The sequence below is a fragment of the Salmo salar genome, chromosome ssa21 (assembly GCF_905237065.1).
Source record: "Salmo salar chromosome ssa21, Ssal_v3.1, whole genome shotgun sequence".
Taxonomy (NCBI): Eukaryota; Metazoa; Chordata; class Actinopteri; order Salmoniformes; family Salmonidae; genus Salmo; species Salmo salar.
In genome coordinates this window covers 42,255,339-42,273,978 of record NC_059462.1, presented here as the reverse complement: position 1 = coordinate 42,273,978, position 18,640 = coordinate 42,255,339, and the positions used below count along the sequence as shown (strand labels likewise).

At 42.0% G+C, this 18,640-nt stretch overlaps 1 protein-coding gene across 8 annotated transcripts in view; it reads right to left on the bottom strand.

The window, feature by feature from the left end:
- Positions 1–18,640, bottom strand: part of LOC100380630 (1-phosphatidylinositol 3-phosphate 5-kinase) — a 54,319-nt gene that overhangs the window by 23,618 nt on the left and 12,061 nt on the right. For all 8 annotated transcript variants that reach the window (XM_014165290.2, XM_014165291.2, XM_014165294.2 and 5 more), the window contains 6 exons: positions 6,042–6,213; positions 5,232–5,433; positions 2,130–2,219; positions 650–788; positions 284–441; positions 6–117 (listed from right to left, as the gene is read on the bottom strand). In XM_014165290.2, coding sequence (XP_014020765.1) covers positions 6–117; positions 284–441; positions 650–788; positions 2,130–2,219; positions 5,232–5,433; positions 6,042–6,213 — 873 coding nt within the window. The remainder of the gene's footprint in view (positions 1–5; positions 118–283; positions 442–649; positions 789–2,129; positions 2,220–5,231; positions 5,434–6,041; positions 6,214–18,640) is intronic.

The window sequence follows — 18,640 nt, the reverse complement described above, 5'->3', positions numbered from 1 at the left end:
CTCACCTGGAGGGGGCGATAGAGAGCGTACTCATCCCTGAACAGCTGGTCGTGGTGAGTGACACAGTCCAACCAACGACCGTCTACCACAGCCTGACCAATGGCTATCGCCTGGGCCCTGAAAGAGAGTGAGTGAGTGGCGGACGGACGGAAGAGCGAGAGAGAGTGGAGGAGTGAGAAAGATGTAGGCAAGAGAGAACATTTTCTAACTCATGTAATCTCTTCTTTATACAATATCGTTATTCAGACATCAGTCAGGTAGCCATGATACAGTATGTCTATACCTGGTGGAGATGGTTCCACTCCTCAGCAGCCAGTTGACCAGCTCCTTCCCCACAATGCAGTTGGGGTATGTACGGAGCCAGTAGCGGTGGTCCTGGAACTCCATGCCAGTACTGTTGTTACAAATCTTCTTCCACAGGTCTTTGAGCTGGGATGAGTCCTACATGTCATGAAAGTCAGTCAGTGAAAAATCAGTTTTTATTGTATGCGTTGTCAAGAATGGAGTGGAAAAATATACAGACAGGGCTAGAAAGAGAATGGAGGGAGAGTGAGAGAGAGCGTAAGGACAAGCTGGAAAGAGTGAGAGAAAGGGATAAAGAGAGAGATAGAAGGGGAAAGAAAAGTAAAGAAAGAGATAGCATCCCTACCAGCAGTATCTTCCTCTCCTCTTCACTGTGGTCAGGATTGGGCATGGTCCTACTGGTCTGGGGGCTCACTGAGCTGTCATAGGAGGGCACCATGGAGGAGCCAGACCGGTCCAGGGACAGGTTGGTCACACTGGCTGACCTGGATATGACAGGGATGGCATTACAGGACCTGCAGGGCATTCTGCACCCTATTTCTCTGAGTATGTGTGTGCATGTGGGGAGAAACCTTGAACTTCTCATTCCAAAATCATAGGCATTAATATGGAGTTGGTCCCCCTTTGCTGCTATAACAGCCTCCACTCTTCTGGGAAGGCTTTGCACTAGATGTTGGAACATTGCTGCGGGGACTTGCTTCCATTCAGCCACAAGAGCATTAGTGAGGTCGGCACTGATGTTGGGTGATTAGGCCTGGCTTGTAGTCAGCGTTCCAATTCATCCCAAAGGTGTTCGATGGGGTTGAGGTCAGGGCTCTGTGCAGGGCAGTCAAGTTCTTCCACACCGATCTCATCAAACCATTTCTGTATGGAACTCAGTTTATTCACGGGGGCATTGTCATGCTGAAACAGGAAAGGGCCTTCCGCAAACTGTTGCCACAAAGTTGGAAGCACAGAATTGTCTAGAATGTCATTGTATGCTGTAGCGTTAAGATGTCCGTTCACTGGAACTAAGGGGCCCGAACCAGGAAAAACAGCCCGACCATTTTTTCTCCTCCAACAAACTTTACAGTTGGCACTATGCATTGGGGCAGGTAGCGTTCTTCTGGCATCCGCCAAACCCAGATTCGTATGTCGGACTCCCAAATGTTGAAGTGTGATTCATCACACCAGAGATTGTGTTTCCACTGCTCCAGAGCTTTACACCACTCCAGCCGACGCTTGGCATCCCGCATGGTGATCTTAGGCTTGTGCACAGCGGCTCGGCCACGGAAACCCATTTCATGAAGCTCCCGACGAACTGCTCTTGTGCTGACGTTGCTTCCAGAGGCAGTTTGGAACTCTGTAGTGAGTGTTGCAACTGAGCAGAGACGATTTTTATGTGCTACGAGCTTCAGCACTCAGCGGTCCCGTTCTGTGAGCTTGTGTGGCCTACCACTTTGCGGCTGAGCCGTTATTGCTCCTAGACGTTTCCACTTCACAATAACAGCACTTACAGTTGGCCGGGGAAGTTCTAGCAGGGCAGAAATATTATGAACTGACTTGTTGGAAAGGTGGCATCCTATGACGGTGCTACATTGAAAGTCACTGATTGCATGGCTGTGTGCTCGATTTAATACACCCGTCAGCAACGGGTGTGGTTGAAATAGCTGAATCCACTAATTTTAAAGGGGTGTTCACATACTATTGTATCTATAACGTACATCTCTCTCTGTAGGGTGCACCATCAGAGAACAGGGCACCAAAATACAAGCCCTAAACAGAGTTGGGAAAAAACTAGCTGTAAAAGGGTTCTATAAAAATATGGGCCAAAAGCAGACACTCACCGCTTCCTTATTGGGGACTTGCCTCCATCCTCTTGTAGCCCAGTCAGTCTAGAATTCATACCTCTGCTCTGAGACTCCTGGTGAATCAAACTGACACACATGCAAACTAATTCATATCTCTGCTCTGAGACTCCTGGTGACTCTAACTGACACACATGCAAACTAATTCATATCTCTGCTCTGAGACTCCTGGTGAATCTAACTGACACACATGCAAACTAATTCATATCTCTGCTCTGAGACTCCTGGTGACTCTAACTGACACACGCAAACTAATTCATATCTCTGCTCTGAGACTCCTGGTGAATCAAACTGACACACATGCAAACTAATTCATATCTCTGCTCTGAGACTCCTGGTGAATCAAACTGACACACATGCAAACTAATTCATATCTCTGCTCTGAGACTCCTGGTGAATCAAACTGACACACATGCAAACTAATTCATATCTCTGCTCTGAGACTCCTGGTGAATCAAACTGACACACATGCAAACTAATTCATATTGCTTGAGACCCTGGTGATTGACACACATGCAAACTAATTCATATCTCTGCTCTGAGACTCCTGGTGACTCTAACTGACACACATGCAAACTAATTCATACCTGAACTAAATCCTTTGACGTCCATGTAACACTACTGTAACTAGTTATGGTAGACGTATGCAGAAGTGTTAATATGGTAGATCTAGAAGGGTAAGGCTCAACTCAAAATAAAAGAAAGCCAAAACTGTTACAAGCTGTCAGAGGAGTTTGAATGGTCATAAAAACAACAGCACTTCTTTCTCACCCCAATGGGAGTTTTTCTACACCAGGAGAGAAAGGGACAAATATTTTCTCTGAGACATGTCGTTAGGAGCAAGAGTATCACACTGATGATTGGATCAAATCACGTGATTTAATGGGATGGAATGTTATTAGCTCAAAGCGAGTCACATGGTTTAATGGGATGGAATGTTATTAGCTCAAAGCGAGTCACGTGGTTTAATGGGATGGAATGTTATTAGCTCAAAGCGAGTCACATGGTTTAATGGGATGGAATGTTATTAGCTCAAAGCGAGTCACATGGTTTAATGGGATGGAATGTTATTAGCTCAAAGCGAGTCACATGGTTTAATGGGATGGAATGTTATTAGCTCAAAGCGAGTCACATGGTTTAATGGGATGGAATGTTATTAGCTCAAAGCGAGTCACGTGGTTTAATGGGATGGAATGTTATTAGCTCAAAGCGAGTCACATGGTTTAATGGGATGGAATGTTATTAGCGATAATCAATTACACAATAGCATGCGTTCTCTGACAAAATCAAACAAGATCTGTCTTTGAAAAACACAACCCAATTTCTTTTCATAATTTGCTTGTTTTTTGCATTGACAATTTATGGTTAGAAAATGGATCTGAAAAATTCCTGAGAGATGGTTTTCAATTAAAGACATCCAATGAAAGTGGACCATGCTGAGAGAAAGAACCCACCCAGTATACAGGGGAAGAAAAGGAGGACAGGCGGAGGAGAGTGGGCAGGGAGGGAGAGGACATGGGGGATGAAGAGCGCTTAGTGTGTCTCTCTCCTCTGTCTCTTCAACTCTGCATTTGAAGGAAAAGACAAAGATGAGAGTAGGAATACACAGAGGGAAACACGGAGGAGGCTATACACAGAGGGAAACACGGAGGAGGCTATACACAGAGGGAAACACGGAGGAGGCTATACACAGAGGGAAACACGGAGGAGGCTATACACAGAGGGAAACACGGAGGAGGCTATACACAGAGGGAAACACGGAGGAGGCTATACACAGAGGGAAACACGGAGGAGGCTATACACAGAGGGAAACACGGAGGAGGCTATACACAGAGGGAAACACGGAGGAGGCTTTACACAGAGGGAAACACGGAGGAGGCTATACACAGAGGGAAACACGGAGGAGGCTTTACACAGAGGGAAACACGGAGGAGGCTATACACAGAGGGAAACACGGAGGAGGCTTTACACAGAGGGAAACACGGAGGAGGCTATACACAGAGGGAAACACGGAGGAGGCTATACACAGAGGGAAACACGGAGGAGGCTATACACAGAGGGAAACACGGAGGAGGCTATACACAGAGGGAAACACGGAGGAGGCTATACACAGAGGGAAACACGGAGGAGGCTATACACAGAGGGAAACACGGAGGAGGCTATACACAGAGGGAAACACGGAGGAGGCTATACACAGAGGGAAACACGGAGGAGGCTATACACAGAGGGAAACACGGAGGAGGCTTTACACAGAGGGAAACACGGAGGAGGCTTTACACAGAGGGAAACACGGAGGAGGCTTTACACAGAGGGAAACACGGAGGAGGCTATACACAGAGGGAAACACGGAGGAGGCTATACACAGAGGGGAAACACGGAGGAGGCTATACACAGAGGGAAACACGGAGGAGGCTATACACAGAGGGAAACACGGAGGAGGCTATACACAGAGGGAAACACGGAGGAGGCTATACACAGAGGGAAACACGGAGGAGGCTATACACAGAGGGAAACACGGAGGAGGCTATACACAGAGGGAAACACGGAGGAGGCTATACACAGAGGGAAACACGGAGGCTTTACACAGAGGGAAACACGGAGGCTTTACACAGAGGGAAACACGGAGGCTTTACACAGAGGGAAACACGGAGGCTTTACACAGAGGGAAACACGGAGGCTTTACACAGAGGGAAACACGGAGGCTTTACACAGAGGGAAACACGGAGGCTTTACACAGAGGGAAACACGGAGTCTTTACACAGAGGGAAACACGGAGTCTTTACACAGAGGGAAACACGGAGGCTTTACACAGAGGGAAACACGGAGTCTTTACACAGAGAGAAAACACAGAAAAAAGGTGAGGTAAGGGAACAAATAGATGACTGGAAGTTGATGCGAGGGAGGTGTGCATGCATCTTATGTATGAGGGGAACAGAATGATTAACTAGGGGTCCATGCGAGGGAGGTGTGCATGCCGTAGAGATACAATAACATGTTATTATATATTGATCTATTTCATTCTGTGGGGCATGCATGGTTCCTCACAGAGGTTCCTCTGCTCTCTGTCTCCTCTTAGTTCACCTCTGCCAGGTCAGGTCCTTCTCTAGGAAGATGTTGCGGCTGGACTTGCGACCTCCGACCGGGGTGCGAGGCTCGTTGGGTTCCAGGATGCAGACGGAGGAGTCAGACAGAGCAGACAGGTCCTCTCCTATGGAGCCAGAGTCTGCAGACTGGGAGTAGCTCAGAGCGATCTTACGGCAGTAGGTGCAGGCCCGCAGGTCTCCTACACACAGTAACGAACGAGAGAGAGGAGAGAGAGACAAGAGACGAGAGAGGGATAGGTAGGTAGGTGCAATGGAGGAAGGGAAAGAGACCGAGAGAGGAGGAGTCAGTGAGAGGAAGAGCGGGTCCTGCTATGAGCTAGAATGGAGGCAGTATTGTGGTTACTGTGGTGTGGTCACTGCATGGCATGGTTAGGTCACATCACAGCATCATCAAAAGTTCAAACAGATGTGAGAATTTGAGACCAATGAAACATCACAGCAATGTTCGGGCTATTTCAAACAAGGGGTGCTCAAACACTACTGGTCAACCAGTCAACTTACCCAAAATCCAACTTCGCTAACACACACAACCACAGCAGAAAACACACACACCATGCTATGAGTGCCCATAGGCCTCTGTGTATACATATCCCCAGAGGTAGACCTAGTGTTTCCTGTAACACATCTAAGTTACAGGTACAACAATGCATTGAATTCAAACTGGAGTTGAAACTAGTAGGGCCTGTGGCCTTCAACACACTGTGACCCTGCCTTGGGAACAACTTTCAGGGCTGCCCCCCCCCCACCACCCACTCCTGTGAGCCTCCCCCCTCCCCAAAGCACTCACCCGTGTAGCCCATGAACTTGCCAGGGATTTCCTGGTTGCAGCAGCGGCTACAGAAGATCTGTCCACAGAGCCGGCAGTGGTGGCGTCGGCGGAAGGTGGTGAACTTCTCGTTACAGTCGTAGCACTCCTTACACTGACTGTCTGGCATCCAGTACTGCTTCAGGTCACTGTCCTGCAACCAATCCCAGAGGGTCTGTTTGTAATGCGTCATGAGCCTGGACTTCTTTATGCATCTCTTCTATTAACAACTGTGTTGTTAGACTCAAGCCACCCTAGACATAGACTGTTCTCTCTGCTACCGCACGGCAAGAAGTACCAGTGCGCCAAGTCTAGGTCCAAGAGGCTTCAAACTGCTTCTACCCCCCAAGCCATAAGACCCCTGAACAGCTAGTGAAATGGCTACCCAGACTATTCCCCCAATAAACAACAGCAGTGTGATGTGAGGTACTATAAACAACAGCAGTGTGAGGTACAATAAACAACAGCAGTGTGAGGTACAATAAACAACAGCAGTGTGAGGTACTATAAACAACAGCAGTGTGATGTACTATAAACAACAGCAGTGTGATGTGAGGTACTATAAACAACAGCAGTGTGATGTACAATAAACAACAGCAGTGTGAGGTAGTATAAACAACAGCAGTGTGAGGTACTATAAACAACAGCAGTGTGAGGTACAATAAACAACAGCAGTGTGAGGTACTATAAACAACAGCAGTGTGAGGTACAATAAACAACAGCAGTGTGAGGTACTATAAACAACAGCAGTGTGAGGTACAATAAACAACAGCAGTGTGAGGTACTATAAACAACAGCAGTGTGACGTACTATAAACAACAGCAGTGTGACGTACTATAAACAACAGCAGTGTGAGGTACTATAAACAACAGCAGTGTGATGTACTATAAACAACAGCAGTGTGAGGTACTATAAACAACAGCAGTGTGAGGTACTATAAACAACAGCAGTGTGATGTACTATAAACAACAGCAGTGTGATGTACTATAAACAACAGCAGTGTGAGGTACTATAAACAACAGCAGTGGGTGAGGTACTATAAACAACAGCAGTGTGAGGTACAATAAACAACAGCAGTGTGATGTACTATAAACAACAGCAGTGTGAGGTACTATAAACAACAGCAGTGTGATGTACAATAAACAACAGCAGTGTGAGGTACAATAAACAACAGCAGTGTGAGGTACTATAAACAACAGCAGTGTGACGTGAGGTACAATAAACAACAGCAGTGTGACGTGAGGTACTATAAACAACAGCAGTGTGAGGTACTATAAACAACAGCAGTGTGATGTACTATAAACAACAGCAGTGTGAGGTACTATAAACAACAGCAGTGTGAGGTACTATAAACAACAGCAGTGTGATGTACTATAAACAACAGCAGTGTGATGTACTATAAACAACAGCAGTGTGAGGTACTATAAACAACAGCAGTGGTGAGGTACAATAAACAACAGCAGTGTGATGTACTATAAACAACAGCAGTGTGAGGTACTATAAACAACAGCAGTGTGAGGTACTATAAACAACAGCAGTGTGAGGTACTATAAACAACAGCAGTGTGAGGTACAATAAACAACAGCAGTGTGAGTGTACTATAAACAACAGCAGTGTGATGTACTATAAACAACAGCAGTGTGATGTACTATAAACAACAGCAGTGTGATGTACTATAAACAACAGCAGTGTGAGGTACTATAAACAACAGCAGTGTGATGTACTATAAACAACAGCAGTGTGAGGTACTATAAACAACAGCAGTGTGAGGTACTATAAACAACAGCAGTGTGATGTACTATAAACAACAGCAGTGTGAGGTACTATAAACAACAGCAGTGTGATGTACTATAAACAACAGCAGTGTGAGGTACTATAAACAACAGCAGTGTGATGTGGTACTATAAACAACAGCAGTGTGAGGTACTATAAACAACAGCAGTGTGAGGTACTATAAACAACAGCAGTGTGAGGTACTATAAACAACAGCAGTGTGATGTACTATAAACAACAGCAGTGTGATGTACTATAAACAACAGCAGTGTGAGGTACTATAAACAACAGCAGTGTGATGTACTATAAACAACAGCAGTGTGATGTACTATAAACAACAGCAGTGTGATGTGAGGTACTATAAACAACAGCAGTGTGAGGTACTATAAACAACAGCAGTGTGATGTACTATAAACAACAGCAGTGTGAGGTACTATAAACAACAGCAGTGTGATGTACTATAAACAACAGCAGTGTGAGGTACTATAAACAACAGCAGTGTGATGTACTATAAACAACAGCAGTGTGAGGTAGTATAAACAACAGCAGTGTGAGGTACTATAAACAACAGCAGTGTGATGTACAATAAACAACAGCAGTGTGAGGTACTATAAACAACAGCAGTGTGAGGTACTATAAACAACAGCAGTGTGAGGTACTATAAACAACAGCAGTGTGAGGTACTATAAACAACAGCAGTGTGATGTACTATAAACAACAGCAGTGTGAGGTACTATAAACAACAGCAGTGTGAGGTACTATAAACAACAGCAGTGTGATGTGAGGTACTATAAACAACAGCAGTGTGAGGTACTATAAACAACAGCAGTGTGAGGTACTATAAACAACAGCAGTGTGAGGTACTATAAACAACAGCAGTGTGATGTGAGGTACAATAAACAACAGCAGTGTGATGTACTATAAACAACAGCAGTGTGATGTGAGGTACTATAAACAGCAGCAGTGTGATGTGAGGTACAATAAACAGCAGCAGTGTGATGTGAGGTACTATAAACAACAGCAGTGTGAGGTACTATAAACAACAGCAGTGTGAGGTACTATAAACAACAGCAGTGTGAGGTACTATAAACAACAGCAGTGTGATGTGAGGTACAATAAACAACAGCAGTGTGATGTACTATAAACAACAGCAGTGTGAGGTACTATAAACAACAGCAGTGTGAGGTACTATAAACAACAGCAGTGTGAGGTAGTATAAACAACAGCAGTGTGAGGTACTATAAACAACAGCAGTGTGAGGTACTATAAACAACAGCAGTGTGAGGTACTATAAACAACAGCAGTGTGATGTACTATAAACAACAGCAGTGTGATGTACTATAAACAACAGCAGTGTGAGGTACTATAAACAACAGCAGTGTGATGTACTATAAACAACAGCAGTGTGATGTACTATAAACAACAGCAGTGTGAGGTACTATAAACAACAGCAGTGTGAGGTACTATAAACAACAGCAGTGTGAGGTACTATAAACAACAGCAGTGTGATGTACTATAAACAACAGCAGTGTGATGTACTATAAACAACAGCAGTGTGATGTACTATAAACAACAGCAGTGTGATGTACTATAAACAACAGCAGTGTGATGTACTATAAACAACAGCAGTGTGAGGTACTATAAACAACAGCAGTGTGATGTACTATAAACAACAGCAGTGTGATGTACTATAAACAACAGCAGTGTGATGTACTATAAACAACAGCAGTGTGATGTAGTATAAACAACAGCAGTGTGAGGTAGTATAAACAACAGCAGTGTGAGGTAGTATAAACAACAGCAGTGTGAGGTAGTATAAACAACAGCAGTGTGAGGTAGTATAAACAACAGCAGTGTGAGGTAGTATAAACAACAGCAGTGTGAGGTAGTATAAACAACAGCAGTGTGAGGTAGTATAAACAACAGCAGTGTGAGGTAGTATAAACAACAGCAGTGTGATGTAGTATAAACAACAGCAGTGTGAGGTAGTATAAACAACAGCAGTGTGAGGTAGTATAAACAACAGCAGTGTGAGGTAGTATAAACAACAGCAGTGTGAGGTAGTATAAACAACAGCAGTGTGAGGTAGTATAAACAACAGCAGTGTGAGGTAGTATAAACAACAGCAGTGTGATGTAGTATAAACAACAGCAGTGTGAGGTACTATAAACAACAGCAGTGTGATGTACTATAAACAACAGCAGTGTGAGGTAGTATAAACAACAGCAGTGTGATGTACTATAAACAACAGCAGTGTGATGTACTATAAACAACAGCAGTGTGAGGTACTATAAACAACAGCAGTGTGAGGTACAATAAACAACAGCAGTGTGATGTACTATAAACAACAGCAGTGTGAGGTACTATAAACAACAGCAGTGTGAGGTAGTATAAACAACAGCAATGTGATGTACTATAAACAACAGCAGTGTGAGGTACTATAAACAACAGCAGTGTGAGGTACTATAAACAACAGCAGTGTGATGTACAATAAACAACAGCAGTGTGATGTGAGGTACTATAAACAACAGCAGTGTGAGGTACTATAAACAACAGCAGTGTGAGGTACTATAAACAACAGCAGTGTGATGTGAGGTACAATAAACAACAGCAGTGTGATGTACTATAAACAACAGCAGTGTGATGTACTATAAACAACAGCAGTGTGATGTACAATAAACAACAGCAGTGTGATGTGAGGTACTATAAACAGCAGCAGTGTGAGGTACTATAAACAACAGCAGTGTGATGTACTATAAACAACAGCAGTGTGATGTACTATAAACAACAGCAGTGTGAGGTACAATAAACAACAGCAGTGTGAGGTACTATAAACAACAGCAGTGTGATGTACTATAAACAACAGCAGTGTGATGTACTATAAACAACAGCAGTGTGATGTGAGGTACTATAAACAGCAGCAGTGTGAGGTACTATAAACAACAGCAGTGTGAGGTACTATAAACAACAGCAGTGTGATGTGAGGTACAATAAACAACAGCAGTGTGATGTACTATAAACAACAGCAGTGTGATGTACTATAAACAACAGCAGTGTGAGTGAGGTACTATAAACAGCAGCAGTGTGATGTGAGGTACAATAAACAGCAGCAGTGTGATGTGAGGTACTATAAACAACAGCAGTGTGAGGTACTATAAACAACAGCAGTGTGAGGTACTATAAACAACAGCAGTGTGAGGTACTATAAACAACAGCAGTGTGATGTGAGGTACTATAAACAACAGCAGTGTGATGTACTATAAACAACAGCAGTGTGAGGTACTATAAACAACAGCAGTGTGATGTACTATAAACAACAGCAGTGTGATGTACTATAAACAACAGCAGTGTGATGTACTATAAACAACAGCAGTGTGATGTACTATAAACAACAGCAGTGTGAGGTACTATAAACAACAGCAGTGTGAGGTACTATAAACAACAGCAGTGTGATGTACTATAAACAACAGCAGTGTGATGTACTATAAACAACAGCAGTGTGATGTACTATAAACAACAGCAGTGTGAGGTACTATAAACAACAGCAGTGTGAGGTACTATAAACAACAGCAGTGTGATGTACTATAAACAACAGCAGTGTGATGTACTATAAACAACAGCAGTGTGATGTACTATAAACAACAGCAGTGTGATGTACTATAAACAACAGCAGTGTGAGGTACAATAAACAACAGCAGTGTGAGGTACTATAAACAACAGCAGTGTGATGTACTATAAACAACAGCAGTGTGATGTACTATAAACAACAGCAGTGTGATGTACTATAAACAACAGCAGTGTGAGGTACAATAAACAACAGCAGTGTGATGTACTATAAACAACAGCAGTGTGAGGTACAATAAACAACAGCAGTGTGAGGTACAATAAACAACAGCAGTGTGATGTACTATAAACAACAGCAGTGTGAGGTACAATAAACAACAGCAGTGTGAGGTAGTATAAACAACAGCAGTGTGAGGTACAATAAACAACAGCAGTGTGATGTACTATAAACAACAGCAGTGTGAGGTACTATAAACAACAGCAGTGTGATGTACTATAAACAACAGCAGTGTGAGGTACAATAAACAACAGCAGTGTGAGGTACAATAAACAACAGCAGTGTGAGGTACTATAAACAACAGCAGTGTGATGTACTATAAACAACAGCAGTGTGAGGTAGTATAAACAACAGCAGTGTGAGGTAGTATAAACAACAGCAGTGTGAGGTACTATAAACAACAGCAGTGTGAGGTACTATAAACAACAGCAGTGTGATGTACTATAAACAACAGCAGTGTGATGTACTATAAACAACAGCAGTGTGAGGTACAATAAACAACAGCAGTGTGAGGTACAATAAACAACAGCAGTGTGAGGTACAATAAACAACAGCAGTGTGAGGTACTATAAACAACAGCAGTGTGAGGTACTATAAACAACAGCAGTGTGATGTACTATAAACAACAGCAGTGTGATGTACTATAAACAACAGCAGTGTGATGTACTATAAACAACAGCAGTGTGATGTACTATAAACAACAGCAGTGTGAGGTACTATAAACAACAGCAGTGTGAGGTACTATAAACAACAGCAGTGTGAGGTACAATAAACAACAGCAGTGTGATGTACTATAAACAACAGCAGTGTGATGTACTATAAACAACAGCAGTGTGAGGTACAATAAACAACAGCAGTGTGAGGTACAATAAACAACAGCAGTGTGAGGTACTATAAACAACAGCAGTGTGAGGTACTATAAACAACAGCAGTGTGAGGTAGTATAAACAACAGCAGTGTGAGGTAGTATAAACAACAGCAGTGTGAGGTAGTATAAACAACAGCAGTGTGAGGTAGTATAAACAACAGCAGTGTGAGGTAGTATAAACAACAGCAGTGTGAGGTAGTATAAACAACAGCAGTGTGAGGTAGTATAAACAACAGCAGTGTGAGGTAGTATAAACAACAGCAATGTGATGTACTATAAACAACAGCAGTGTGAGGTAGTATAAACAACAGCAGTGTGAGGTAGTATAAACAACAGCAGTGTGAGGTAGTATAAACAACAGCAGTGTGAGGTAGTATAAACAACAGCAGTGTGAGGTAGTATAAACAACAGCAGTGTGAGGTAGTATAAACAACAGCAGTGTGATGTACTATAAACAACAGCAGTGTGAGGTACTATAAACAACAGCAGTGTGATGTACTATAAACAACAGCAGTGTGATGTACTATAAACAACAGCAGTGTGATGTACTATAAACAACAGCAGTGTGAGGTACTATAAACAACAGCAGTGTGAGGTACTATAAACAACAGCAGTGTGATGTACTATAAACAACAGCAGTGTGAGGTACTATAAACAACAGCAGTGTGAGGTAGTATAAACAACAGCAATGTGATGTACTATAAACAACAGCAGTGTGATGTACTATAAACAACAGCAGTGTGATGTACTATAAACAACAGCAGTGTGATGTGAGGTACTATAAACAACAGCAGTGTGAGGTAGTATAAACAACAGCAGTGTGAGGTAGTATAAACAACAGCAGTGTGAGGTAGTATAAACAACAGCAGTGTGATGTACTATAAACAACAGCAGTGTGATGTACTATAAACAACAGCAGTGTGATGTACTATAAACAACAGCAGTGTGATGTACTATAAACAACAGCAGTGTGATGTACTATAAACAACAGCAGTGTGATGTACTATAAACAACAGCAGTGTGATGTACTATAAACAACAGCAGTGTGATGTACTATAAACAACAGCAGTGTGAGGTACTATAAACAACAGCAGTGTGATGTGAGGTACTATAAACAACAGCAGTGTGATGTACTATAAACAACAGCAGTGTGATGTACTATAAACAACAGCAGTGTGATGTACTATAAACAACAGCAGTGTGATGTACTATAAACAACAGCAGTGTGATGTACTATAAACAACAGCAGTGTGATGTACTATAAACAACAGCAGTGTGATGTACTATAAACAACAGCAGTGTGATGTGAGGTACTATAAACAACAGCAGTGTGAGGTACTATAAACAACAGCAGTGTGAGGTACTATAAACAACAGCAGTGTGAGGTACAATAAACAACAGCAGTGTGATGTGAGGTACTATAAACAACAGCAGTGTGATGTACTATAAACAACAGCAGTGTGAGGTACTATAAACAACAGCAGTGTGAGGTACAATAAACAACAGCAGTGTGAGGTACTATAAACAACAGCAGTGTGATGTACTATAAACAACAGCAGTGTGATGTACTATAAACAACAGCAGTGTGATGTACTATAAACAACAGCAGTGTGAGGTACAATAAACAACAGCAGTGTGAGGTACTATAAACAACAGCAGTGTGATGTACTATAAACAACAGCAGTGTGAGGTAGTATAAACAACAGCAGTGTGAGGTACAATAAACAACAGCAGTGTGATGTACTATAAACAACAGCAGTGTGAGGTACAATAAACAACAGCAGTGTGAGGTACAATAAACAACAGCAGTGTGAGGTACTATAAACAACAGCAGTGTGAGGTAGTATAAACAACAGCAGTGTGAGGTACAATAAACAGCAGCAGTGTGATGTGAGGTACTATAAACAACAGCAGTGTGAGGTACAATAAACAACAGCAGTGTGAGGTACTATAAACAACAGCAGTGTGAGGTACAATAAACAACAGCAGTGTGATGTACTATAAACAACAGCAGTGTGAGGTACTATAAACAACAGCAGTGTGAGGTACAATAAACAACAGCAGTGTGATGTACTATAAACAACAGCAGTGTGATGTACTATAAACAACAGCAGTGTGATGTACTATAAACAACAGCAGTGTGATGTACTATAAACAACAGCAGTGTGATGTACTATAAACAACAGCAGTGTGATGTGAGGTACTATAAACAACAGCAGTGTGAGGTACTATAAACAACAGCAGTGTGAGGTACAATAAACAACAGCAGTGTGATGTGAGGTACTATAAACAACAGCAGTGTGATGTACTATAAACAACAGCAGTGTGAGGTACTATAAACAACAGCAGTGTGAGGTACAATAAACAACAGCAGTGTGAGGTACTATAAACAACAGCAGTGTGATGTACTATAAACAACAGCAGTGTGATGTACTATAAACAACAGCAGTGTGATGTACTATAAACAACAGCAGTGTGATGTACTATAAACAACAGCAGTGTGATGTACTATAAACAACAGCAGTGTGAGGTACAATAAACAACAGCAGTGTGAGGTACTATAAACAACAGCAGTGTGATGTACTATAAACAACAGCAGTGTGAGGTAGTATAAACAACAGCAGTGTGAGGTACAATAAACAACAGCAGTGTGATGTACTATAAACAACAGCAGTGTGAGGTACAATAAACAACAGCAGTGTGAGGTACTATAAACAACAGCAGTGTGAGGTACTATAAACAACAGCAGTGTGAGGTAGTATAAACAACAGCAGTGTGAGGTACAATAAACAGCAGCAGTGTGATGTGAGGTACTATAAACAACAGCAGTGTGAGGTACAATAAACAACAGCAGTGTGAGGTACTATAAACAACAGCAGTGTGAGGTACAATAAACAACAGCAGTGTGATGTACTATAAACAACAGCAGTGTGAGGTACTATAAACAACAGCAGTGTGAGGTACAATAAACAACAGCAGTGTGATGTACTATAAACAACAGCAGTGTGAGGTACTATAAACAACAGCAGTGTGAGGTACTATAAACAACAGCAGTGTGATGTACTATAAACAACAGCAGTGTGAGGTAGTATAAACAACAGCAGTGTGAGGTACTATAAACAACAGCAGTGTGAGGTACAATAAACAACAGCAGTGTGAGGTACTATAAACAACAGCAGTGTGATGTACTATAAACAACAGCAGTGTGAGGTACTATAAACAACAGCAGTGTGAGGTACTATAAACAACAGCAGTGTGATGTACTATAAACAACAGCAGTGTGATGTACTATAAACAACAGCAGTGTGAGGTAGTATAAACAACAGCAGTGTGAGGTAGTATAAACAACAGCAGTGTGAGGTAGTATAAACAACAGCAGTGTGAGGTAGTATAAACAACAGCAGTGTGAGGTAGTATAAACAACAGCAGTGTGAGGTAGTATAAACAACAGCAGTGTGATGTACTATAAACAACAGCAGTGTGAGGTACTATAAACAACAGCAGTGTGATGTACTATAAACAACAGCAGTGTGATGTGAGGTAGTATAAACAACAGCAGTGTGAGGTACTATAAACAACAGCAGTGTGATGTACTATAAACAACAGCAGTGTGAGGTACAATAAACAACAGCAGTGTGATGTACTATAAACAACAGCAGTGTGAGGTACTATAAACAACAGCAGTGTGAGGTACTATAAACAACAGCAGTGTGATGTACTATAAACAACAGCAGTGTGAGGTACTATAAACAACAGCAGTGTGAGGTACTATAAACAACAGCAGTGTGAGGTACTATAAACAACAGCAGTGTGATGTACTATAAACAACAGCAGTGTGATGTACTATAAACAACAGCAGTGTGATGTGAGGTACTATAAACAACAGCAGTGTGAGGTACTATAAACAACAGCAGTGTGAGGTACTATAAACAACAGCAGTGTGATGTGAGGTACAATAAACAACAGCAGTGTGATGTGAGGTACAATAAACAACAGCAGTGTGAGGTACTATAAACAACAGCAGTGTGATGTGAGGTACAATAAACAACAGCAGTGTGAGGTACTATAAACAACAGCAGTGTGATGTGAGGTACTATAAACAACAGCAGTGTGATGTGAGGTACAATAAACAACAGCAGTGTGATGTGAGGTACTATAAACAACAGCAGTGTGAGGTACTATAAACAACAGCAGTGTGATGTGAGGTACAATAAACAACAGCAGTGTGATGTACTATAAACAACAGCAGTGTGAGGTACTATAAACAACAGCAGTGTGATGTACTATAAACAACAGCAGTGTGATGTGAGGTACAATAAACAACAGCAGTGTGACGTGAGGTACTATAAACAACAGCAGTGTGAGGTACTATAAACAACAGCAGTGTGATGTGAGGTACAATAAACAACAGCAGTGTGAGGTACTATAAACAACAGCAGTGTGATGTGAGGTACTATAAACAACAGCAGTGTGATGTGAGGTACAATAAACAACAGCAGTGTGATGTGAGGTACTATAAACAACAGCAGTGTGAGGTACTATAAACAACAGCAGTGTGATGTGAGGTACAATAAACAACAGCAGTGTGATGTGAGGTACTATAAACAACAGCAGTGTGAGGTACTATAAACAACAGCAGTGTGATGTGAGGTACAATAAACAACAGCAGTGTGATGTGAGGTACTATAAACAACAGCAGTGTGATGTGAGGTACAATAAACAACAGCAGTGTGATGTGAGGTACTATAAACAACAGCAGTGTGAGGTACTATAAACAACAGCAGTGTGAGGTACTATAAACAACAGCAGTGTGATGTGAGGTACAATAAACAACAGCAGTGTGACGTGAGGTACTATAAACAACAGCAGTGTGAGGTACAATAAACAACAGCAGTGTGACGTGAGGTAGTATAAACAACAGCAGTGTGATGTGAGGTACAATAAACAACAGCAGTGTGATGTGAGGTACTATAAACAACAGCAGTGTGAGGTACTATAAACAACAGCAGTGTGATGTGAGGTACAATAAACAACAGCAGTGTGAGGTAGTATAAACAACAGCAGTGTGATGTACAATAAACAACAGCAGTGTGAGGTACTATAAACAACAGCAGTGTGATGTACTATAAACAACAGCAGTGTGAGGTACTATAAACAACAGCAGTGTGAGGTACTATAAACAACAGCAGTGTGATGTACTATAAACAACAGCAGTGTGAGGTACTATAAACAACAGCAGTGTGATGTACTATAAACAACAGCAGTGTGATGTACTATAAACAACAGCAGTGTGAGGTACTATAAACAACAGCAGTGTGATGTACTATAAACAACAGCAGTGTGATGTACTATAAACAACAGCAGTGTGAGGTACTATAAACAACAGCAGTGTGAGGTAGTATAAACAACAGCAGTGTGATGTACTATAAACAACAGCAGTGTGATGTACTATAAACAACAGCAGTGTGATGTACTATAAACAACAGCAGTGTGAGGTACTATAAACAACAGCAGTGTGATGTACTATAAACAACAGCAGTGTGATGTACTATAAACAACAGCAGTGTGATGTGAGGTACTATAAACAACAGCAGTGTGAGGTACTATAAACAACAGCAGTGTGAGGTACAATAAACAACAGCAGTGTGACGTACTATAAACAACAGCAGTGTGAGGTACTATAAACAACAGCAGTGTGATGTACTATAAACAACAGCAGTGTGAGGTACAATAAACAACAGCAGTGTGAGGTACTATAAACAACAGCAGTGTGATGTACTATAAACAACAGCAGTGTGATGTACTATAAACAACAGCAGTGTGATGTGAGGTACTATAAACAACAGCAGTGTGAGGTACTATAAACAACAGCAGTGTGATGTACTATAAACAACAGCAGTGTGAGGTACTATAAACAACAGCAGTGTGAGGTACTATAAACAACAGCAGTGTGATGTACTATAAACAACAGCAGTGTGATGTACTATAAACAACAGCAGTGTGAGGTACAATAAACAACAGCAGTGTGATGTACTATAAACAACAGCAGTGTGATGTACTATAAACAACAGCAGTGTGATGTACTATAAACAACAGCAG